Genomic DNA, 14,064 nt, shown 5'->3' with positions numbered 1-14,064 from the left:
CAGACCCCTCACCAGCTTCGTTGCCCTTCTCTGGACCTGCTCCAGCACCTCAATGTCTTTCCTGTGGTAGGGGGCCCAAAGCTGGACGCAGTACTCGAGGTGGGGTCTCACCAGTGCCGAGTACAGGGGGACGATCACCTCTCGGGTCCTACTCACTACACTGTTCTTGATACAGGCCAGGATGCTGTTGGCCTTTTTGGCCACCTGGGCACACTGCTGGCTCATGTTCAGCCTGCTGTCGACCAACACCCCCAGGTCCTTTTCTGCCAGGCAGCTCTCCAGCCATTCTTCCCCAAGCCTGTAGCGCTGCCTGGGGTTGTTGTGACCCAAGTGCAGGACCCGGCACTTGGCCTTATTGAACCTCATTCCGTTGGTCTCAGCCCATTCAGCCAGCCTGTCTAGGTCCCTCTGCAAAGCCTCTCTACCCTCCAGCAGATCAACACTCCCACCCAACTTGGTGTCGTCTGCAAACTTACTGAGGGTGCACTCGATCCCCTCGTCCAGATCATTGATAAAGATGTTGAAGAGAACCGGCCCCAGTACCGAGCCCTGTGGGACACCACTCGTGACCGGTCACCAACTGGACTTCATTCCATTCACCACCACTCTCTGGGCCCGGCCCTCCAGCCAGTTTTTTACCCAGCAGAGAGTATACCCATCTAAGCCATGAGCATCCAGTTTCTCCAGCAGAATACTGTGGGACACTGTATCAAAGGCCTTGCTAAAGTCTAGGTAGATAACATCCACAGCCTTTCCTTCATCCACCAAGCGAGTCACTTTGTCATAGAAGGAGATGAGGTTTGTCAAGCAGGACCTGCCCCTCGTGAACCCGTGCTGGCTGGGCCTGATCACCTGGGCATCCTTCATGTGTTGCATAATGGCACTCAGGATGATCTGTTCCATCACCTTCCCAGGCACCGAGGTCAGGCTGACAGGCCTGTAGTTCCCTGGATCATCCTTCCGACCCTTCTTGTGGATGGGCGTCACATTTGCTAGGCGCCAGTCGGCTGGGACCTCCCCAGTTTGCCACGACTGTTGGTAGATGATGGAAAGTGGCTCTGCAAGCACTTCTGCAAGCACTTCTGCCAGCTCCCTCAGAACCCTCGGGTGAATCCCATCTGGGCCCATAGACTTGTTTATGTCGAGGTTCTGGAGCAAGTCCCTCACCATCTCTCTTAGAATTATGGGGGCCTCATCCTGCTCCCCGCCCCTAACTGCTAGCTCAGGGGTCTGGGTCCTCGGGGGACACCCTACTCCACTGCTAAAGACCGAGGCAAAGAAGGCATTCAGTACCTCAGCCTTCTCCTCATCCTTTGTCACTATGTTACCTTCCATATCCAGGAGAGAGTGGAGGTTCTCCCGAGTCCTCCTCTTGCTGTTAATATATTTATAGAAATTCTTTTTATTGTTTTTAACATCCAGGGCCAGGTTAAGTTCTAGCTGAGCTTTGGCCTTTCTAATCTTTTCCCTGCATAACTTTACTACACCTTTGTAATCTTCCCAAGTAGCCTGTCCTCTTTTCCAAAGGACATAAACTTTCCTTTTTTCCCTGAGCTGTGACCTTAACTCTTTGTTCAGCCAGGCCGGTCTCTTCCCTCGACAGCTCGCTTTCCTGCGCACAGGGACGGCCTGCTCCTGTGCTTTTAAGACTTCCTCCTTGAAAAGTGTCCAGCCTTCCTGGACTCCTTTGCCCTTCAGGGCTGCCTCCCAAGGGACTCTGTCAAGCAGACTTTTGAAAAGACCAAAGTCTGCCCTCCAGAAGTCCATGATGGCAGTCCTGCTGGTTCCCTTTCTCGCTTCCCTGAGAATCAGAAACTCTATCATTTCATGATCACTGTACCCCAGACGGCCTCCAACTGTTACATCCCCCACAAGTTCCTCTCTGTTTACAAACAGAAGGTCAAGTAGTGCTCCTTCCCTAGTTGGCTCACTCACCAGCTGTGTCAGGAAGTTATCCCCGACACACTTCAGGAATCTCCTAGACTGTTCCCTCTTACTTTTCTTTCTCTATTTTAATACAGTAAAATATATGACTGTACAGAATTCTCTAGAAGGGAAAGGATTGTTTATTATGATCTTGTGATCTGATTTCCTAGGAAATATGAAATACTTTACAAATCAAACTATTTTGCTGTGTGGGATTCTTAAACGTTGAAATCTGCCCTGTGGTATCTACAAGCATAAATGATATGGAAAAGAAACATCTACCACAGTTTGTTTGGGGGATGTTTCAAAGAAGGAGAGACTCTCAGGTGGATCGTAGTTGCCCCTTTAACCACCCCTGTTTAAGGGAGACCACTGTAGGCATTAGTTACTCTCCATCTCATAAGCACGTGGGGAAGCTCTTTTCTTCAGGTGCACCATCCACACAAGGACCTTAATTAATTTAATTTTAAGACAAAACTTTGCACTCAACTTCTGGAATTTCCATGCTAAAATGACTAACAGAGAAAAAAATGGTATCAGGGAACCTACAGCAAACTTTTTCTGACTTTTTCTTTCCTTGGAGAAGTCAAAAGAAGCATATTTCCTATCTGGGACTGTGGGATATTAAGAGGCATCTAGTGACTTTATATTCAAGGAGTTTGAATGCAACTGCACAGGAAAGGTCATTTCTAATACAGTGTTACACACTGTAAAATCCAGGCTTAGGTTTTCTATATGCCCTGACTTCCTGTAGTTATGAAAAGAGCCACATGCAAAAATGGGCTGGAATTGTGTTGGGCGCATGCCAGCTGGTTCTGTCCGTCTGTCAGAAGAAAGACTTTACAGTGTAAAAATAATAGAAAATAACAGAAGAAAAGAAGAATCACACAGCTAAGCTAAACGCTAGAGGAAATGAAACTTGATACTTTGGAAATGGACTGAGTAGTATTTTTAGCCGCAGTAGTTAGGAGCTATTCCTTCAGTTCGAAAGCCCAGATCGATTTATAACTGTCACAGCTTGATGTCAGAGGGACGTGCACGCTGATTTAAAGTTGAGAGCAGTTAAATGGAGACCAGGTAGGACACGACAAATCTCTTTCTTGAGAGGTCTTTAATTCAGCTGGTCTTTGTTAGTGAGTCTTCATGCCAGGGTCTTCCTCTGAAGAAAGCAGCAAAAAGTAATCCCAGGTTTTCCCTACCAGGGAGCCAGCAGCAACCAAAGCTGTGGCCAGAGCATGGTGAAGGCAGCCTCTTCTGCCAAGCACCAAGAAGTCCAGAAGAAAGTGCAAGAGAAAGACAGGCACAGCTTGCCTACTGCATGGGGATCACGGGGCAGGGGAGCCTTCCTGGTTTCTCCCTCTACCAACTTCAGTTATTTTGGCTCTTTGTCTCCAACAGATGCATTCCCAGCTACAGTCCCCACAACACTGGGATCTAATGAAAGCATAGGGAAGCCTGTACATCATATGATGAAATACTAATGTGAAGGAAATCATTCACAAATCTAAAAGAAAAATAAATTTTAAAAAAAGGAAAAAAAAAAAAAAAAAAAAAAAACAAAAACCACCAACCAAAACCTGATTCCATTTAATTTAGGCTTGAATCATTCTTACTCCACTCCTGAGAACATGGCCTCAAGACAAGCTATACTCTGCTCCATAGCGTTTGAGTTTGGATGCTGCTCTTTTGCATCCCCTCTGATGAAGAAGCAGGTGTGGGTTGCTACATTTCTTGCTGTCTTGCTTGGCTGCACAAATCATCTGAGAAAAGAAACTCTTTCTGATACACGCCTTTTAAACATTTTCTATAAAAGCAGCAGAATAACGTCCTTCACTGTTCCTTACTTTCAGGAAACAGACAATTAGACAGATGGCAAAAAGATCTTACTTGGTGCATCATTCCTTTAATCTGTTAACAACAGAAAGAAATCTTCCAGAAACGGACAAGAACAATGCTGAAAAATTCCCTACCTAATCCTCAACTTGATTCTAACACAGACCCTGCTAATACTGGAATCTGAGTGCTCAGAAAGATCTCTGGTTTGAATCTGTCAGTCTCGCAGGCTGAGACTAAGGGCATGTGATGGCATAAAATTCTGACAAATGCCTTCAGAAAGCTGGAACTGTTGTAGATTCATAAGGACAACTGTAATATAAATCAGTAATACTGTCTCAAGACCCTTATGTTCTGAGTATGCAAAGATATACCTAAAGTGCCAGGTAAGACTCTAGATGAACATTATTTTCTGGAAAATTCTACTTTTCAGGCTGCTTCATCCTTTGTCCTCTGTTACTGGGAAAAATTAGAGACTCTGTCAGTGTTTCTCAGTCTGTGGTCCATGCATCTCTGATGCTCCATGAGATCTCAGATGCTGGTCCATGAAAATAGTGGAGAAAAAAATTAATGCATGAAGACAGTCAGGACCCAGAGTACCAAAGTCAAAGATCACATATTTTACCATTTTACTAACAATTTTGCAATACAGTAAATTGTGTTTACCTATCTGTTGAGCACAGTTCTTTTTTAAATCATTACTCCCTCCAACCATTAAACTGCATTTACCATATACAGTGAGGGTCCTTCACACAGAGGTCATCCAGTCCTTGGATTACAATCTGCTTCTGCTTGGCCTGGCACTCTTGTAAATTGTACATGGGAAGTACAATTACAGTTAGAAGACTCTTGTAAATTTTATATTAGAAGATTGCCGTTTTTGGGCCTAGATCCTCACACTTCCAAACTGGGGAGTTTGGCTATACAGAAAATGCAAAATCTAGTTCTTTAAAGAGATGTAAGTGTTCATCAGAAAGAAAATCATCCTTACTCTGTTGTAGGATGAAGAGGGAAAAATACAGGAGACACTGCCAGCTTTTAGGAAACAGATTCCTGTCTATGGGGTAGAAAATGAGCACATAATCTTCCATTGCCAACCGAATACAAAGAAATTGCTGAAAGATCAGTGCCATTTATTTTATACATTTTAAAAAGTCTTTGTTTCTTTCCCTCTCTCTGCCTTCTTCTCCCTAGGAGCCAGCTCTTTTATTTATTTACTGCAACACTCCTAAGGAAAATGTCTTGTTTAGACTCTCTGCAGTTTTACACTTGTCCTCTGAGTGGGTGTTACTTGCATGGCACTACTCAAAGGCGGCTGTGATATTGCTGGCACTGAGTGAGAGATATAATGTACTATAAGGTATTGCTCAGCTTTCCAGAATAAACATTTACTTGAGCAGAAACCATTTTATGGGTTTTAGCTTTCATATTTTCTACTTATGCTTTTTGTGTAACACATTTCAAAAGAATGAAAAAAATTACCACCAGAAAAGAGTGTGCACATTTAAAGACTAAAGATTCTGCTCAGGCACAGAAGTAATTATTAGCTTGTCTGTCAGGAGAAGAAAGATGTCACAACCTTTGAAATGGCATTCCAGTTTGCATTTCCTTTCTACGCCTTGTTCGAAGCAGATACTACACTTTGGCAGGAAATGAAGAGCAAAAGCTTCCTGCAAAGATAAACTTCATGACTCAATTTATATAAACCAGAGCTTCTGTGAGTTTAACATTACCCTTTAGAAAAACCTGATTGAATGCTCCAGGGTGAGCAGAAGCCAGATGTCGCGTAGGCTCCTGCACACTGCCAATCACTCCCTCGCTGGTCCTCACACATCTGACTCCTCTGTCCCGTTGGGTCTGTGTCTTCTATGGGGACTACCAACACAATCACCAGACTAGGCACCACCCAGGTACAGGGGTGCAGCCTCTATGGATGCCAGTGGGATGGCACCCACCTACATCACAGCAGGACTTTCCCCACTGCATCTGGAACTAGTTTGGGCCGCTGCCGGCAGAATGTCAGCTCCTGCCACAGGTGACACAGGAGAAGACATTTTGCTTTTCAGGTTTCAAGAAGGTGCCCAAATTAGATTGCATCTGCAGTACTGGGAGGGTCCCCTGTTCTGCTAACCACTCAGCACCACATGCACCCAAGGAAAAAATGTTTACCTGGTGTGGCCACGGTTAACCTTTTTTCCTTGCTGAGACGGTGCCCATGGATGAATTCACTCATGGAAGGGGGGCCCCTCAGAAGATATGATTCTGTGGAAGCGGGATGAGGGGGGGCTCTTAATAATTTCTGGAGGTAGGTCCCTGAAGTCCTGGGATGGCTCTGATCACAAAGGGAAGGTGAGAATAGTCTTGCAGGAGATCCAAGAAAAATACATATGGAAACAAAAGAGTTTTACTTTAATTACCTTTGAAAGCCTCATGAATGACAACATCATGGTAATTTTCTTAACAGGTAAAAATCAACTAGTGTTGCCACCCCATGTCATTTCCACAGCAGGGCACCTTGCCTGCACTGGAAATCCTGGTTCATATTAGGGGAGGAGGAGAGGAGGTTGAGTTATATCTCAGCATCCTGGTGTCGACATGTACAGGGCTCCCTGAATGTTCTCTTGGTTTTGCATTGTGACTAGAGCATACAAGAAAAGGGAATGATAGTCTAGGACTTCTCTGTCAGAGAATCCTTTTCATCTTCGGAACCGTGGAGATCCCCACACCTACAGAGCTTTTGCAGGACAGTCACAAGACAAGATGAGAACTCACTGCTTGAACAGCAAAATATTTGCATTAGGTTACAAATGGCAGCCATCCCCCTTCAAAAGGTTGCTTGCTCCCAAGCAGAAAAATTGATCTGAGTGGACACATCCATATTCTTTTTGCATTGATGAAGAACAAGCGAGCACCAGAGCTTAACAAAGAGATGCCATTTCTTGTATTAAGCACTGAAATGCTCATAGAGTACAATCCTTTTTTTCTTTATTTCAGATGCTCATTACGGAAAACCTTAAGGAAAACTTAAGAAAAACTTGTTAAAGAAAACACATTCACACTAATATTGAAGACATACAAGATGCACTGAGACACTGACAGAATACAGTTCAAAACACTGCATTAAGGAGGAGGAAATAACATAGTGAGTAGGTGGATCAGAACCACATGTTGCCAGACTTTGAATTTCATATTCATATCCTCCCCGCCTCCTTCTCCCCAGTCAAAGTATGAAAAAAAAAATAATAAAATTATAATATTTACAATTCAGTGAACAACTTTAATGAAAGTCTGGCCACTGCACTGTACTGTAAAGATCACTGCATGCATACCTTTTCCTCTGAGTGCCACTGCTGACCAGTAAGTTTGGTTGCTGTGGGCCCTGACTATGCAGGAGGAAAGTGTCTATGCTTGGCACGGTGGCTGATGCCTCCTCACTTACTTTAGGGCTGCCGATCTTGCTCTTTCCAAGCTTGCCTTTGCTGCGTCGGGACTGCTCATGGTCGAACTCTAAATCCTCCAGTCGCTGGGTAAGGGCAAGTTTTTGCTGGATAGCCATGCGCAACAGAGAGTTTAGGGTCTTCTTCTCATCCTCAGCAGCTGCTAGCTGCCTCTGCATCTCATCCAGTTGTGTGACGTACTCATCACACCTGGGAAAACAAACACGGCAGAAATTTGTGGAATCTGTCCAAGAAGCAACCCTACTGGTGACAGCATTCCCAGGCCACAGTTAGAACGACAGGTTCAGATTCATGCTTCTGCCAAACCTACTCCTGAAAGCAGCCAGCCTGATTTCTTCCATTCCCACTTTGAATAAATTTGAACTTGGATCTGAATGCCAATACTTCCCACTCAGCAGGAGAACCTGTATCTAGAATATCAAAGTAGTCTACGACAACACAATATGTTTCTAAAGCAGATAACTAACAATTGGAGGGAAGGTTTGGGATTTTCTCCATGTTGGACAACAAATAACAATTTTGGGGGCTGGTTCAGCTAGTAACTCACCAGGAATAAGAATGTCTACTAATTAGGTAATACTATTTTTCATAGACGGTAATATCTACTTAGCAAAACATTACAAAAAAAATATGAAAAAAAGACTGCAAGTACTTTGAACACTTGACCCACCGGATTTTGTGAAATGAGCAGCCCTCAGTTGTTTGCCATTGTGTTGTGGTTTAACCCCAGTCAGCCGCTAGGACAGCAGCTACTGGAAAGAAAATTAACTCTATCCCAGCTGAAAACAGGACACATTGTTGACTGATTAAAGAGGTAGTATTCAGGAATACTGAATCCCTCACCTGGAAATTATTCCACATTTACTGTTGAGTCTCTTGGAGGTGTGCTCAGGTATCCATTGCTACGGCCACCTACTCCTTTTTAACCCTCAGCCTCTTTTATCTGTGTGAAAAACTGTATTCTTTTTAATTTGCTTCAGATCTCCAAGACTGATTTTGAAATAAAACCACCTTTCTCATTATTTTATTAGCATTTAAGACTGAATTCAATTTAGTCTCACTTCAAACGATTCCTAAAGTTAACAGGAGGAGCAAGACATTTCAGGATGGTCTTAGTCACTGTTTGAAGTGAAATATCTTCAGTTTGTTAAAAATAGACCATGTAATCAGTAAAAATCAAGAGTGATAAACGTATAACAGTAATGAAATGATTCACAGGTAGCAGTGCTGTCTGACCATCGGATGTTTGTGGCAACATTCAAAAATTTTTCACGTTAGATGATGCAGTTTTCATCAAATCTCCACCACATGATCTGCATAAATCTAAATAACTTTGCTCTGTAACTACAATAGTGTAATGGATGAGGGTTTAACTTTATCACTATCACTCACAGAAAACAAGCATAAAAAATAATTTTAGTTTTCCTTCTCAAAATGTGTGATGTGTGAGAAAACTTCTGAATTATTACAAACTGAGGGACGAAACTAATTTCTTTGTATCTTTGATCTTCTCATTGAGAAACAGAAACAAAGTATACTCAAAAATTCATAGTTATTCCTCACACACAAACAGTCACATATATATATTGCCCTCTCCTTTTGAATAATTCAGACACTGGAAACAAAATTACTAAGTCAGACATAGTTTCATCTACAGCTTCAGTATTATCTTTCTTCTACAGGACCTTAATAAGCATGACTGTCTTTATTCAAGCCTTGAGGAAGAGAGATAGTCCTGAAACACTGCTTGGCTTAAAGCCAACTTGCACCCCTATTTCTGCTCTAAGCCATGAGATGTCTATTGATGCTTTAGCCAGTTTCTTTGACAGAGCCATTAGAATGAAATCAGCATTCTGGAGATTAAATTCAATTCATTTGAAATAGGAATTACTATAGTGTCCGTGTTATCAGAGTTTTAAAGACTCATTCTTGTAACCAGATGGATCCTGTATCCATCTCTCTCATTCTCTCCTGCTTTCCATTTTGTCTGGAAGACATCTTTTTTTTTCTAAATATGTTTTCTGTAGAAAATTTTTTAAAGTAACACTAGCAGCAACACCTGTAGCATAGTGCCACTGGAGGAACGAACTGCCTTGCTTTAGTATGCCAATAAGCCAATTTAATTTTGGAAAAAGATTGCTTTTCCTCAGGCCTTATGATGTGTTCTTGGTATTCGGGTATCTGCTTTGTAAAAAAGTGTAACTGAGCAGTTAAGAAACATAAGCTCCCTGGAGGTGGATATTACTACAGCAGACTTAGACAAACCTGCTTTTCGTTACCTTCTATGAACTAAAACAAGCTGGCCCTAGAAACCTGGATACACTAGATGCTGTTAGCTGGCCTCATACTCGAGACAAAACCAATCTCGTTAATACAACATTTTCCAATTTTTCTGATTAATTATATGCCTTCCTAGATGTCTCTCTGTAACAGCAACCCTGCATTCTTGGCAGTTCACTGCAGTGTTTGGGAGGATCCAGTCATCTGACCTCCAATACAACTCAAAGTTTCCTATTATTTTTCACAAACATGTTGTCCATTGTCTCTGTGTTTTGTTGCTCAAGCATGTTTTGGGGGTTTTTTTTGAGAAACAGTGTTCAGAAAGGTTAAACATAAATCATTGAAGTAAAGTAAAGGCCATAATTAACTTTAGAAACTGCTGAATTAGCAGCTTCTGATCTCCTTGAAGTCTGCAGCAGTGAAGGTTGTTCCACGCAGTGGGATGTAACTACTGCCTGCAGCCATGGCATTTCCCTTCGCTGAAATATTTCCTGCTACATCCAAGTGTGGGATAAAAAGATAATTGTTTCCAATCAAAAAAGAAAAAGGCATTACACACATCCATATTGTTTTTTGCCCACACATTTTATAAATTTTCGTGAAGTCTCACAGCACATCAAGGAAGAAAAACATTAAGAGCTCCCAAGAGAGATGAGTTCTGGCACAGCACAGAGAACTGTGGACCAACCAGGGCTCCAGGATGCACCAGGGCTCTGAATGGGTTTTTCAGAAGTACTCAAATAGTAGTAAATAACAAAAATTACGTTATGTCCTCATGAGTCAGAGCTCTTTCCCAATTTTTCCCTTGCCCCAGGACGGGTGTATGCTGCAAGTGACTATTAAATAAACAGCGCTGTTACCTTGCTGTCTGCTGGTCTACTTATTGCCAGAGCAGAAGTCAAGATTTCACCTATTTTTCACTTCTCTTGTCTTAGAAAGGAAGCAGGCAGACACATAAACCCACTTATTTTGTATGAACTGATCCAAGAAGCTTATATAGGAGTTAAAAGGATTTCTAGTTCTATCTATCTCCCTCATCTAGGAATGCAAACCAAATACAGAGTCAGGCTTATCCATAATTTAGGTAACATAAATCATAGCAGAGCTTGAGCTAAAACCCAGGGAAACTGACAGTGACAGATCCCTGCTCGAGCCATATAAGCATAATTCTCTTCTGCTCATACGTGTTTCCTCATATAGGATAGCTCCAGGATCTGTCTAAACTTCCTAGTCCATCTCCTCAGCACACTTTTTTCTTTAAATATTAATCATAAGAAAATGTCTTGATGGATGGAGAATAAAACCAGCGCATGCAGTGTCAGGACTGTGGCAATATCATGAGTAATATTTCTTGCTCTTTCCTTTTGAGTACCTTTATTTAGGCTGGGAAAGCAAGTATGTGAAGGGACTCTGTAAAATTAGCTTTCCAAATCCCTTTATGATTCTGCTTTAAAAGTAGTTTCTTCTCTCTTTCAGCACTAGATTTCTCTTCCCTTCCTCTCCCAGGGCAACCTTTACTCTAGATGGCAAAAATAGTAGTTTAAAGAGTATATTTTTCATTTTCCCTCTAGATGAGGGCTGGCCATCAGTCCCACTGCTTCACACTCTCACAGCTCACACCCCGGGTCAACGACTTCAAGAGGGAAAATGACAGGAGGGGCAGTAAAGGCCATCACCATTTTTTCTGGTCTGGGACTACCAGAAGCAGCTCAGTACAAAATAAGCAGGCTAAAGGCAGGAGCTGCAAATCTGATGTGCAGCACATGGCCCTGGCATTGAACAAGCACTTCAGCTCTGCTCCGCCAACCCCACGCATCCCACAGAAAAGAAGGGTTTATACTCTGTTGCATTCTTTTTCTAAGAGAGGTGTTTGGGGGAAAACAGAGTTCAAACTGTACTGAGGACATATTCTTGACAGGTCTGAAGTAAATTCAGAAAGGGATCAAGGCCAATGAAGAGGGAAGGAGGAAGCTGTACAGATCAGAGCCACAGAGATTTTGGATTGGGAAACAAACAGTCCCAGAAGGGAAAAAAAAGCAAAAGCAGAGGTACAAGCAGGACAGAAGGACTTTTGAGGGCAGGAGAAGTACTTCAGGAGTGGAAGGATGCACAAGTGTCAGGGAAAATCAGAGAAAAAGGAGGGCTCCTGCTTTCTGCACAGAGGAGCTTTGGCAAAAAAGTGTCCTCTTTGCTGTTCAGACCAGAAACAGGTATGCTGTGCTCTCCTTATAATGCGGTATGACCTTTATCCAGTGCATCTGAGGAAGAAACCATACAGTTCAGCACCAGAATGAACATCCCTTTGGGGACCAAATGAACAGAAAAGGATGGTTTATGAAAGAGAAAGGATATTGCTCTATCAAACAGCATATGAAATAATTTTCAGATCTATAATATAACTCTAGTATGAGAAGGATGTTTCCTCTACCGTACAAATTCAGGAGTAAGTACCATGTGGTATAGCATAACCATGGAAACCACTGTTTCATACAACAGAAGACTAAATAATTGCTTTTTTATGTCAAATGTTGTTATTGCATCAAATGTTACTGTATGGAGAATCTTAATTTTGTATTTTCAAACAGATTTCTTTTCTTGAACAGACATCTACAGTATATCAGCTCTCTGTCATTTAAACAAATACTATTCCAAATGGAGTATTCAGAAAGAGTCGATGATTTGAACACTTAGGAAGATTGATTTAATTATAACGGCCATTAGATTCCAGGGTAGGGAAGGGAAAGGAATATTTTACAACAGAAAAATCTATAGGAGCCCAGTGATGTGCAAGACCTTACAGTGAATGATTTTTATAACTGTGTTCAGAAAATACTGGGCAGAACTTACGACCTCAAGGGCAGGAATATGTTCCACAGCCCATGCAGTGAGTGTTCAATCACTACTGCATGGAGCTTACCAGCAGCAGTAGATGCTTTGGGTGGGGTTTAGCTCTACTAATATTAGACATTTACAAAGCAGAAATCTGTAACTTGGACAGTCACCCAGATTCCCTTTATAGTTCATAGAACAGAAACAGAAGCTTCATTGCATCCTATACACAAGACGGCTACAAATGGCATCTAGATGAATGGCACCCTTTAGGCCTAATTCTCACAGAAAGGATGCCATTGTCTGCCACCAGCTTTAGGATATGCCTTAAACCCAACAAAAGTGCGCACTCAGGATGTCCAAATAGGGTAAAGAGCATACAGTGCACCAATAACTTAACATTCCCTTTAAGTAACAACTTCTAAATCTTTGCAAACTTCTTTTATCTTATAGGTTGATTTATGCTCCATGCAAGACCCTTGTTTGCTTTATGCTCATGATATCACTCCTCTCCTCTGGAGTTAGTAGCCTTCTAGGTAGCCTTACAGAGTTAGTACATCCGTGTATCTCCTAGAGTAATGAGCTTGCAAATAAAGATTCACACATGCATTTCTGAAACACACACACACAACTTTGCTTTCTTGAAGAAAATCTTTAGATGCCAATGAAATCAATGGAGCTACCTTTGTTCACACCACCTGCTGAGTTGGTTCTTCATTTCCATTATGGCACTACACGTACTCTTCTGACGATGAACCTATGATGAATTTGTACACAGCACCAATGTCACGGCATGTAAATGTCCCTTTTCCTTCCTTCCCACCTCTCCCAGCTGCTGGTGCTGCCACTGTCACTGAGCAACAAAGGACCTCAGAAGGCTGGAAGAGGTGAGATGGCACCTTTATACCGCAGGGAGCACTGAAGAGATGTTGGCATGAAGCATGAAGAAGTCTTATCACTTATGGACTAAAGCACAAGCAAGAAATCTGCATTGTGTTTGACCATAAGGGGAAAAAAAAGCCTTGATATAACAGAATAATTTCCTGAGGATACTAATTTCCTTGCTTATTTGGGAGTTAAGAATTTATTGATGAAAACATTAGATCTTTAAAAAAATTATTTTTAGGTAACCTTTTAAAAAGCAGCTAAAACCAAAAGCTCTTCTGAAGAAGGTGTGGGAGAAGGGTAGATAAGAGATGATTAATTACTGTCCTGCCAGGAGGAACTATGTTACAGAAGAAAAGCGAAACTTTTATCCTGTGAAGGAGAAGATAATAAATTGAATATCACAGCAGGATAAAATAAGAATTCATGCTGGAGTGGGAAATTGCAGTGGCCTCACAATTATTAGTGCTGGATTACAGCATATACTGGTTGATGAAATAGATTTTACTAGTGGTAAGTAATAAATCTTATATTTATGAAAACACGGGATTCTGAAGATCATCATTAACCATACGATAGCTTTACATGACAGAATACTGCATATTCCTTAATGTGAAAATCAGCCATGTAAATCTACTATTTGATTTCCACTTTAAAACACCCTATAAATGCAAATACACTGGAAGTTGATACTGGCATTTATAACACTTTACTCAAGGTTGTATTGACATTGCTATTCTCCAGCTTTATTTTCCAAGACACCCATCTCACTAGCACTTGAAAGCTTGCAGGTTTTGCACAGTGTGCACTCTAAGATTCATTCACCTTCATCCAGCAAACCTCCGACCTTGCA

General features: G+C 41.9%; 1 protein-coding gene across 5 annotated transcripts in view; it reads right to left on the bottom strand.

Moving 5' to 3' along the window:
- The window catches only part of BICD1 (BICD cargo adaptor 1), a 183,227-nt gene that overhangs the window by 18,168 nt on the left and 150,995 nt on the right, over positions 1 to 14,064 (bottom strand). For 2 of the 5 annotated variants that reach the window (XM_074168086.1, XM_074168087.1), the window contains exons 7-8: positions 7,089 to 7,406; positions 5,929 to 6,119 (exon numbers count right to left, since the gene is read on the bottom strand). In XM_074168086.1, the coding sequence (XP_074024187.1) occupies positions 5,929 to 6,119; positions 7,089 to 7,406 (509 nt within the window). The remainder of the gene's footprint in view (positions 1 to 5,928; positions 6,120 to 7,088; positions 7,407 to 14,064) is intronic. The other 3 variants (XM_074168088.1, XM_074168089.1, XM_074168090.1) reach the window with 3 other exon arrangements.

The sequence above is a fragment of the Numenius arquata genome, chromosome 2 (assembly GCF_964106895.1).
Source record: "Numenius arquata chromosome 2, bNumArq3.hap1.1, whole genome shotgun sequence".
Taxonomy (NCBI): domain Eukaryota; kingdom Metazoa; phylum Chordata; class Aves; order Charadriiformes; family Scolopacidae; genus Numenius; species Numenius arquata.
This window is presented reverse-complemented; position numbering and strand designations above follow the sequence as displayed.